An 11,365-nucleotide genomic window follows, 5' to 3' on the forward strand; every position below is an offset into this window, starting at 1 on the left:
TATGGTTTTAGGAATAAAAGAAATAGACAATCTGGTGAATGAATCAGAGAATGGGATACAGAATACTTGTGATGAACCAGTATATGGATAGGTAGACAAGTAAAAAATTCATACGTGGCTGGATGAAGGATAACGAAATAAGAAACAAATGAATTAGTGGGCATTGAAATTCGCTCTAGATGCAGATGGATGGAGCATTAGCATTCCTTCGCCGAGCTTCCATTTGAAAACCATCCACGCCAAGTTTGTGTGTAATTTTGACAGTGAATTTGTGCATTAAATTAGAATAACAATATCTTAATCGCAAAATCATTCTGGGAACGCTTGAAGTCACAAAACTCTTTAGCCAGTACAGTTGGAGGTGTAACATGATTCTTTGCAGAAATCGAAATTTATTCAAAATCCTTGGCTATGCTAAAATGATCTCATATTTTTTTTCTTATCTTGATCATCCTACTATGTTCATCCTACTATGTCATTTTAGCAATAAATAATGGGTAAGGAAATTTTTCATTTACTGAAAATGTAGTAAAGATCATTCGAAACTAGAGGGGCGGTTTTTTAATACTTGGCGTTCTTTTTTTACTTTTTTGAAGTATTTTTATAGTGATTTTGCTTTTTTTTAGAAGAGTGACAATTAGTAAATATTTTGGAAAATTATACATTTTTTCTTATCTCCAAAAAATTTTTTACAAATGATTTGTTTAAAGTTGAGTAACTACCTTCAGATGGCGAAAGCATTCAACGCTACTAAATATTTATTTTTTCTATGTTGACGGACAAAAACTGTTTAGTCAATTTCAAATGATGTAAATCTTGTCTATATTAGAATGGTCTTATATTTTTTTCCCTATCATGAAACAAATAATGAGGAAGAAAATTTCAAATTAACAATGATAATATGTGAAGATCATTCAAAACTAAGGTTGCGGTCTTTCAATATTTGTCGCGCTTTTTTTTTACTTTTTTTCAAGTGTTTTCACTACCGAGGAAAAATTTCCGAATAAAAGACCAAAAATGTTCCGCCCTCTTTTTTCTTCTACTAGGCCACTGGTTTAGATCTCGGATGCAAGAAGGAGCATTTTAAAGGGAAGAGCTTACTTTGTTTTATTTTGGTTTACTTTGGTTTATTCGAAAAGTCATTATGACCCTTTTTACGGGTGCTACGTCATTTCGAAAGACGTTGATTTTTGGTTCGTTGGATTCCCCTTTCAATTGGACCGCGTTTTCACATGAAATTTTTTCTCCTCAATTCTACTAGCGAATCCTCAAAAGTTGAGGTTTTAGATTCAATTTTTTTATTGGAAACGATTTTTTCGCTCAATCATCGCGAGAAATATTAAATTTCACACGATATTTCAATCGTAAAAAGAGTCGCGTCAGCGATTGTTTATTCACTAAATTTTTTTAACATTTTCCGCCATGCAATTTTCAGTGAAACTTCAAGTACCTCGATTGTCGTAACTCTGAAACAATGAGGTTTTTTAATGAAATTTGAAGGAAAAGTTTTACCTTTTATTCAATTTCAGCTCATGGGAATGATATCAGATTTTTTTAATTTTTTACTTCAAACAGTTATGAATTGATCTAGGTTTTTCGAGAATCATGAAGTCGTAATAGAATATTCAACGTAGAAAAAGTGTCATTTTTGCTTTTGAATTTTTTATTGATCGATTTCTTTATAATAAGACATGGCACGAAACACTAAAATGCATTCTTGAGAAACTCATAGAAAAAATACTGTGAATTGTGTAAAAAGTACTCATAAAATGTTTATCTCATATCAAAGAAACTACCTTTGGTGTACAGCACTTTTTTTCACAATTCACGAAATTCACAAGTTTTTAAAAAACGATCATTGGCATCTCATACCACGTATTCGCTCTGTGTACGTGGGCGGAGCCAAAAATCTAATACTACTGCACTAATAGTATTAGTGTATTCATGCATACTGCCAGCACCACCGTAAATGGAACTCCGGCATTTTTGGGTGAACACGTATACACGACACACGCTCACTTTCAAAGTAGTGCGAGCACACTACTTTACGCGCACGGAGCGAATAACCTGTTGACTGGTATATACAAAAAAAGTCGGGTCAGTTCTGGTAATAATGTATGATATGGGTACATATTGAAATCTTGTTTTAAATTTTCAACCGATTGGGATGCAAAAGGGTTTACAAGGATTTTTTGTGTTGCTGAATCGACTTCCGGGCTTAATTTTCACTTTGAAAGAGGTGAAAATCGAGCGTTAAGGCTAACATTGTTAGATTTTTCAATGGAAAGTTATTATGCGATATTACCCGAAAATTCCAAGTTCCACACTAGACTCTTTTGTCGAAATAGAACTAAATTCACTATCCCCGAAGAAATTAAAAATAAGGGTTAGGGTGAAATTTTCAGATTTTTCAATGGGAAGGTTTTATGCTATATTACATAAAAAGTATTCGTTTTTAAGGATACCAGATTCTTTTATCGAAATAAAATAAAATTTACCACCCGCGAAAGGATGAAAAAAAAGAGTTGGAGGTGAAATTTTCAGATTTTTCAATGTGAAAGTTTCTTACATTACATGAAAATTGCAAGTTTTTTAGGACACGAAACTCTTTTATTGAAATGAAAAAAAAAATCACTATTTCCTAAGGGGTGAAAAATAAGGTTTGAGGGTGAAATTTCCAGATTTTTCAACGAGAAATTTTATGCTTTTCCACATAGAAACTGTATGTTTTTTGTAGAGCATGAACGTCCTTTATCGAAATAAACCAAAACTCCCGATCTGCCAAGGAGTGAAAAATGAGGGTTGGGGGTGCATTTCAATAGAAGAGTCTAGTGTTCTAAAAAACTCAGAATTTTCATGTAATATAGCACAAAAACTCCCTATTAAGAAATCTAAAAATTTCATCCCCAAACCTTATTTTTCACCCTTTCGCAGGTAGCGAATTTTATTTTACTTTGATGAAAGAATCTGGTATCCTCAAAAACGAACATTTTTTATGTAATATAACGCAAAAATTTCCCATTGAAAAATCTGAAAATTTTACCTCTAACCCTCATTTTTCACCCCCTCGGGGATAGTGAATTTTATTCATTTTCATCCTAAAAAATTTGGATTTTCCATGTAATATAACATAAAAACATGCCGCTAGCAAAACAGAAATATTCACTTTCAACCCTTATTTTCATTCTTTTCGAAGGTAGCTACATGAAAATTAAGATTGGGAATGAAATCAGCAACCTCGAATATCCCAAGAAACAAATTTTCATGTATTTCGGTAATTTATTGACTCGTGCCAGTTTTGGCACGAAAACCAGAAAAAAAAGCTTACTAGTCAACCGGTTAATAATAAAAAATCAAAAGTAAAAATGAAATTTTTTCCACTCTGTATATTCTAATACGGCTCGAAAATTCCAGATCAATTTATTAACGTACCATGTAGAAATTTTTGGTTGACAAAATTTAGCAAAAAAATCTGATAAAATTTGAATGTGTTGGAATTGAAGAAGTAAAATTTTTTCTCTCCGAATTTTCCAAAAAACCCCATTGTTTTACTACAGTTACCACAATCAATGTACTCGAGGTTCCGCTGAAAAATAAAAAAAAATAAAAATATATCGAAAATTGAGGAGACAAATTGTTTTATCTGAACTTGCTGCCCAATTGAAAAAGAAATCAAACGAACGAAAATATCAATGTTTTTTGAAACGATGTAGTACCCGTAATGAAAGTCGTAGAGACTTTTCGAATACACCAAAGTAAAGCTAAATGTCTTCTCTTCAAAATGCGCCTTGTTGCATCCAAATATCTAAACCAGCGGTGCAGTAGCATTAAAAAGAACGTGAGAACATTTTTGGATATGCGTATAGATGTCTCGCCACGCTACGACGAGTGGGAGAGAGAGGGAACGAGTCTTCGCGCGCTGTCTCTCGCGCTCGATCGGGCGCGAGTAGAGGGGATATCGCGTTCAGTGGACTGGGCGAAACGAAACGGGACAAAAGTAACGTTTCCTGCAAAGGACGTATGTCCAAAGGTAAACGAACGCTACTGAAGTCTTTCTGACTCCAAGCGACTAGAGCGTACCGAAACATTCGATTTTAATTGCTTAAATCATCATATCTCGGGATTGAGTAAACGGATTTACTTGCAATAAGGATCAATTGAAAGAGAAAAATCGAAAAAAAATTATCACTAATTTTCAGATTTTTAACTACAATGGTTTATCCGTGAGAACGGTTTGAAAAACGTTATGACGTCATAAATCGACATATTCGCGTATATAAGAATGCGGCAGGGCTCGCGCTGACTTTTCTTTTACACTTTCGTTTTTTTTTAATACTTGGCGTCGAGCCGCTACCGCGTCTCTTGATCAATCAAACGTGGTTTCAATATTCTTTTAGGAACAAAATGTGTACGGCAGTAGGTGCGAGGAAAAGGCAAGCAATGGCAACCTCATCACAAATCGATTTTATGGTCGATTATTTTATACAGAATCCCCATGTTGCTACAGGGAAATTCCAAACTTTGCACGGTAAATTTGATTTGTCCGCTTCATGGGAGAAGTTAGCGGAAGAGTTAAATCAGATGTGGAACGATGGAAGAACAAAAGACGTGAAGTCATGAAAATCCGTAAGTCATTAGCGTTATGTTTTTATTGAAAAATAATTAACCCTAGGGAAAAAAAGGTTGGGACAAGTACATTGATGGTCTCTTGTTTCTGGATGACATAGAAAAAAGATTCAGAACCAGGAAAAAAATTCTATAGAAATAATAAACGAAAAATTGAAAACTTCAAAAAAATTCAACAAAAATAAAAAACAATCGAAAAAATTCTGTAAAGAAAAATAAAAAATTTTCAAAAAAATTCATAAATATTGGACAAATTGAAAAATAAACTATCCAAGTTACATGCAGTATAAAAATGTATGATATCAATTGGAGGCCAAGTTTTTATTGATAATTTGAAATATTTATCGAACAAATCGCAAACCTTAATTGAAATTCTTGATAATTATTTTCAAGAAAAAAGTTAATGAAAAAAAAGTCGTAACGGAAGTTACGTGCAGTACTAAAATGAATTATATCAATTCGAGGTCAAGTATTTATCAGTGTTTTTGCAAGGAGTCTGGTGTAGGTGGTAAACGAATAATAAGTACGCCGGTGGTGCGAGAAAAATAGTGAGGAATTTATTGCTCCGCTGTTCTATCGTAAGTACAGTATTTGCCCGACAATTAGTGCGATTAAGCCCGATGATGAAAATGCGAGTTGACCCGGTGTTCGTCGAGCACGTGCGAGACGAACAAGATGGACGACCGAAGCGTGCTCGTGAGAAAGAACCCGATGATTTTTTGAGATATTCCGTTAAAAAATGAGTCCGAGAGAATCTTCCGTTAAATGCGCAGAGTCCGTGTAGTGATTTGAACTGAAAATGAATAAGAGAACCCGAATTTGATACCGAAAACTGGTGAGAAGGTGAGATGCAGTGATTAGCCGTATTGCACGCTTCAGCGACCGGATCAAGACTGCGGCATCAATCATGGAGATCGATGATGAAGCCCCGCACACATGCGCGGTGTGCTTCCCCGGTCCCGTGCTAATTACTGCCCAGGAGGTGGCGACGCCCCCCGTGAGCGCGTGAAACGAGCACCCGGCTGCTCTAATTGCACGCGCCCAAAATGTCCGAACCCGCGAACTGGCGACGCCAGCGGCGGAGCGCGAGAGCCCGGCCCGAATTCTCTCGCGCTACCGTCGAGGCCTCGCTCAATCCTGAACATTCCGCCCGCCATCGGCAGCAGTGCTGTCGATTGATCCCGGTTGAGGCACTGGCAAGAGTGCCAGTTTGGTGATAGGCCGTGTGAGTGTGGTCGTCGCCGTTTTGAGAGTAACCACCCGTGTGAGCCCGTCCTTTCCCGGATGTAGTTGTGTGACCCGTGCCCGTGGCCACTTTGTGGGTGACGTGTTTTCGTTCATGAGTAGAACCATAGACCCGACCCGGATGTCGTGACTCGGATGATGCCATTTTGATATAGCCTGCTGCCGTTGCAGGTATCCCGATGACCAATGCTCCCAGTAGTATTGAACCCGTTCCTGGAGCCATTGCCACCGTGTGAGGCGACCTTGAGGCACATCCCGTAATGAGGGCTCAGGAATGGAGGTGAGTGTGTCCCCGATGAGAAAATGCCCAGGGGTGAGAACCGAATAATCATCCGGGTCATCCGACAGAGGCTCCAACGGCCGCGAGTTGAGTATGCCCTCAATTTGTGTGAGAAGAGTCGTAAATTCTTCAAACGTGAGACTGGCATCCCCAATCGTCCGCCGGAGATGATACTTGACCGATTTTACTGCGGCCTCCCATTTTCCGCCCATGTGAGGTGCCCCCGGTGGGTTGAACACCCATTTAATCCCGTCAGTTGCCCCAGTGTGCTGAATGAGTTCGGATTCCCGTGTACCCGTTTTGAATAATTGTCGTAGCTCCGCTGCTGCACCCTGAAAGTTGGTTCCGCAATCACTTTGGATCGTGTGCGGAATCCCGCGTCTGCCCGTGAACCGTCTGAGTGCTGCGAGGAACCCGTCCGTGGTTAAATCTGTAACAACTTCAAGGTGCATAGCGGAGGTAGCGAAACAAACGAAAATGCACAACCAGCCTTTGTGACATTTGCTCCCACGCCCGCGCCAGCTTTTGAGTGAAACTGGCCCCGCGTAGTCGACCCCCGAGAAGAGAAACGGCCTTGCCGGCGTAACCCGTGAGATTGGCAACTGACCCATTAGTTGCTGTGCCTTGAGCGCCCGGAAGCGCGCGCACCGCACGCAACGCAAAATGTATGAGCGTACTGGCCCACGCCCGCCGATGATCCAGCAGCTCTGCCGTAGATAAGCCAAAGTGAGTTGAGTCCCGCCGTGGAGAGTGCGCTCGTGGGCATCAGCGATGAGAAGTGCCGTAAGTGGTGAGTCCCGAGGGAGAATGACTGAGTGCTTGCAATCAGGTTGTAAGGCTGAGTGCTTCAGCCGTCCTCCCACCCTGAGAATGCCTTGATGATCTATGAAGCCCGTTAATCGCGTGATCGGATGCGATTTCGGGAGAGTGTAGCCCGATGTGAGTGTTTTAAGCTCTGAAGTGAAGTATGCTCCCTGAATGGCTTTCACCCAATAAAGCCGTGAGTTCTCCAGGTCTCCCGGTGTGATGTTGGCTGAACCCGATGTACCGTCGCCCGCTCTTTTCAGGTTTGTAATCACCTTGAAGAGCCATGAGGTGATTCGCAACAACCGTGTGAGAGATGAGTATTTCAAGATGAGATCGTAAACCGGTGAGGGTGATGTTGCGAGTGAGAGTGTAAGACCTGGCCGCTCTTCGAGCGCCGCTGCGTCCCCCGTCCCGATGCGATGAGTTGGCCAATGGAATGAGTCTTTGGCTAACCAGTGAGGCCCGTCCCACCATGATGAATGTCGCGCGAGTTGTAAGATGGTTAGCCCCCGTGATGCGCAATCCGCTGGATTGTCCCGACCCGGTGTGAATCTCCATTGGGCCCGTGGCACGAGCTCCTGTGCCAGTGATACCCGATTCCGAACAAAATCCTTCCACCGTGAAGGATGAGAAGTGACCCAAGTGAGCGTTACCATTGAGTCCGTCCATAGGTATACCCGTGAGTCATCAAGGCCCAGCACGTTTTGCACGTGGTGTGTGAGTTTAGCAAGCAGCACCGCTGCTGCGAGCTCCAACCGAGGAATTGTGAGCCGTTTGATCGGTGCGACCTTAGTCTTAGCGCAGACTAGTGAGACCGTTGTTTGATTACCCGCGCCCGAAACCCGAACGTACACAGCTGCGCCCATTGCTAGTTGAGATGCATCCGAAAACCCGTGTAGTTCGACCGATGTACCCGTCGCGATGTTGAGCCACCGCGGTACCGAAACCGTCCCGAGATGCGATAGTTCCTGCCGAAACGCGACCCAAGAGTTGCGAACTTCCGTTGACACAAGGTCGTCCCAATTTAACTTTTCTAACCAAAGCCTTTGTAAGAGAACTTTGGCTCGAATCGTTACCGGTGAGAGAAAACCCAATGGATCGTATAATTGTGCGATCTCCGAGAGAATGATGCGTTTCGTGATCCCGTCCCCGGCTGTGTACTTGTGAACCGTGAATTTGAACACGTCCGTGTGTGAAGCCATGCGAGACCAAGGACTTTTGTCTCCCATTCTTCAAATACCCGAGCGTTTTCCATTGATGAGGTCGCTCCGACCGCCGTGAGAAGCTCCGGATGATTGCTCTGCCACTTGGCCAGAGGAAAGCAGCCCGCCGTACAAATCCCGATGAGTTGCTCCGCTTGCGTGATGAGATCTGCGAGCTGGTCAGCACCGCCGTAAATATCGTCCACATATCGCCCCTTTGTAAGAGGGGCGACAGCTTCGGGATATTTCCCGCCCTCGTCTGTAACCAGTTGATCCAGGGCCCGTCCCACGAGAAATGGTGCTGACCGAGTACCGTAAGTGACCGTGGTGAGATGGAATGGAACGACCCGCCCGCCCTCGTCCACCCATAAAATGCGTTGTAAGTCCCAATCACTTTCGTGAACCCGAATTTGCCGGAACATCTTAACGATGTCGGTCGCGAAGACGAAACGGTGTCGTCTGACCCACAAGAGAACGTCCGAAATATCTCGCTGCAGTTTCGCGCCCGTGTGCAGAATGTCGTTAAGCGAAATTCCCGAATCTGTATTGCACGACCCGTTGAATACAACAAGTAACTTTGTGGTAAGCACCCCGTGGTGCGGCAAGTAGTAAATGGGCCCGAGCGGGGCGTGATTGCCCGAGACTCGAGTCATGTGCCCCAATGATTCGTATTCCCCGAGAAACGTGTCGTAGAGGCCCTTGTAGCTTGAATCCCGATTGAGTTTGCATTGTAGTCGATGGAGACAGGAAGAAGCTGTGTGAAAAGACCCGCCCAATGTCCCCGATGCGGATTTAACCGGCAATCTGACGACGTACCGCCCGTCTGAGTCCCGTTTGTGTGTCGTCAAGAAATGAGTCTCACATTCCTGCTCGTCAGGAGTGAGGTGCGATTCGCCCGAGCCCGAGACTTCTTCCTGTACCCAAAACTGTGTGAGGAGATCCTGAAGCTCCTGATACCCGTGATCCACTGCAGCGTGATGAACCAACCCGGCTGACTGTTGAGAAGAGTCCATAGGACCGAGAACGATCCACCCGAAAACCGTATTCTGTGCAATCGGTGTGCCGTGAGGCCCCCGCTTGATCTGCTCCCGAATGAGTTGCCCATAGATGTCAGCCCCGAGAATTAAATCGATGGACTCTGGTGAGAGAAATTCCGGGTCTGCAAGTGGAAGACCTTGCAGATGAGAAAGTGAGATGTTAGGAGGTGTAAATGAAGGGAGAGTAGGCATTAACTTTGACAAAATGTGAGCTTTTATTGAGACAATGTCCGATGAGTGCATAGACCGAAGCTTTACGCTAACCACCCCGCGCGTGTGGCCCGAATGCGTCCCGCCGATCCCGATGATCGGTATTACCGATGCTTCCCGGTGAAGCTTGAGTTGCTGCACGAGAGAAGCAGTGATGAATGTGATCTCCGCGCCCGTGTCGATCAACATTCGTACCCGGTGAGAAGCCCCGTGTGGTGTGATGAGGTTAGCTTGACCCGTTGCGAGAAGAACTGCCGGCCTGGCAGCTCCCGAGGCGGACAAAGTTAATGCCCCGTTGTCTCATGCGGAGCTTGATGAGGATGGTCCCGCCGTAGAGGCTCCCGATGCCTCGCCCGACTTGACCGAACGTGATGGTGCAGGAGTGCTCCCGTCCCGACTCCACCCGACGTGGATCATGGTGTGATGCTTCCGTTCGCACTCCTTGCACTTCGTCGTCGTCTGGCACGACGACACGTTGTGCCGACCCAAGCAATTAAAGCACAGCCGCAAGGATTGCACCTTTTCCCGCCGATGCTCGTTGGTGAGCTCCCGAAATTTGGGGCAGGCGACGATGAAGTGCGCCTGCTGGCAGAGCGAGCATGATTGCTGGCTCCCCGTTGTTGCCGCATGAGCCCTTGCTGACGGCCTTGAGGATGTACCCGGTGCTGATTTGCCCGATCCCGTGTTGCTTCCGCTCCGAGAGTGAGGAGGACCCGTGGAGACAGCAGAGCCCTCAAGAGCCCGAGCCCGATTGGTGAGGAACGCCCGCAATTCTGCCAATTTTGGCTGATTTGGTGATTGGCCCGCTTTTGTTTCCCAGGCGACGCGACTCGAGGTGTCGAGACGTCGCGTGATCGCATACTCGAGAACCCAGTCCCAGTAGTCGATAGGTGCTCCCAGAACCCGGAGTGAGTTGTACGCCTCCGAGACGTCGTGGATGAGAGTGCGAAGATCCCGTGCAGAGTTTGGTGAGATGACCGTTGTGCGAAAAATGCTGTCCAGGTGAGAGCGGATGAGCACCCGTGTGTCGTTGTACCGATCCGAGAGAATCTCCCAAGCCGTTGCGAAAGATTCGGCTTCTATTGCGAGGCTGGCGATGAGTTTGGCCGCCTCTCCCGATGTGGCCGTCCGCAAATAGTGCATACGCTCGACATCAGTGAGCGATGCGTTGTCCCGAACCAAAGATGTGAATAGATCCCGAAATGAAATCCAGGCTGAAAAGTCCCCGGTGAATGTGGGTAGAGAGATCTTCGGAAGATTCTCCCTCCCGATGGCTGCAGCGCCGCCCGATGTGGAAGCTCCCGTTGAGGAAGGCTGAATCTCGTCCCGAAACCGAGAAAGGATTGAGGTGATGCGCTGGTGCAGGTGGAACGCCTGCGAATATACGTCCCCGGTGACGTATGCTCCCGATAAGAACGCTGGCGTGCACGACTCCGAGATCGCGTCGTGCACCTGTGAGAATTTGCTCCACAGCTCCGTCGACTGCACCCGCAAATTGTCGAGCTGTGAAGGGGTGAAATCCCGTGCGACCGCCTGAGTCACCGTAGTGAGCAGTGACTCCAGGAGTTTTACCCGAGCGTTCTGTGTCGCCACCTTGAGCTCGAGCGGTCCCGTTGCCCGATTACCCGCTCGAGGTGGGTTCCGTGTGCCCGGTGACGGTTCCCGGCTGCCCGATCGAGAATTATCCCGTGAGCGTGAGGTCAAATCCCGATTGCCCGCGTCCAGCTCCTGGAGTGAGGCTGCGGGGGAGACGTCCCGCCGCGGTGAGGAGGATCCCGGTGGTCCCGTTGGAGGAGCGACCTCGTGTCCCGTGGGGACGAGGAGGACCCGATGCTCCTCGCCCGGCTCCGCTTTTGGGTGTGAGGATTCCCCGTCCGACATGTTACCTGTTGAGCGCAACCGAATGATAGAACCGTCCGAAAATGCGAGGTATCCGATCCAGATGAGAAGGGGACCCA

The 11,365-nt window shown here is 45.5% G+C and overlaps 1 protein-coding gene across 1 annotated transcript; it reads right to left on the minus strand.

Annotated features, from left to right (window-relative positions):
- Positions 1-5,757: 5,757 nt before the first annotated feature.
- LOC122413351 (uncharacterized) lies at positions 5,758-9,596 on the minus strand. The gene is made up of 2 exons (XM_043423640.1): positions 8,199-9,596; positions 5,758-8,118 (listed from the first exon to the last, which is right to left on the minus strand). The coding sequence occupies exons 1-2, from the start codon at positions 9,594-9,596 to the stop codon at positions 5,758-5,760; spliced, it is 3,759 nt and encodes a 1,252-aa protein (XP_043279575.1).
- Positions 9,597-11,365: the final 1,769 nt, after the last annotated feature.

This window comes from Venturia canescens, chromosome 7, assembly GCF_019457755.1.
Source record: "Venturia canescens isolate UGA chromosome 7, ASM1945775v1, whole genome shotgun sequence".
NCBI lineage: Eukaryota > Metazoa > Arthropoda > Insecta > Hymenoptera > Ichneumonidae > Venturia > Venturia canescens.

What these genes read in the sequence shown, in the direction of transcription:
- LOC122413351 (XM_043423640.1), bottom strand. Translation starts at nt 9,596, where the DNA reads ATGTTGATCGACACGGGCGCGGAGATCACATTCATCACTGCTTCTCTC. An exon ending in CATCAATGGAAAACGCTCGG is followed by an intron (nt 8,119 to 8,198) that starts GTATTTGAAGAA and finishes ACGGTTCACAAG; the next exon opens with TACACAGCCGGGGACGGGAT.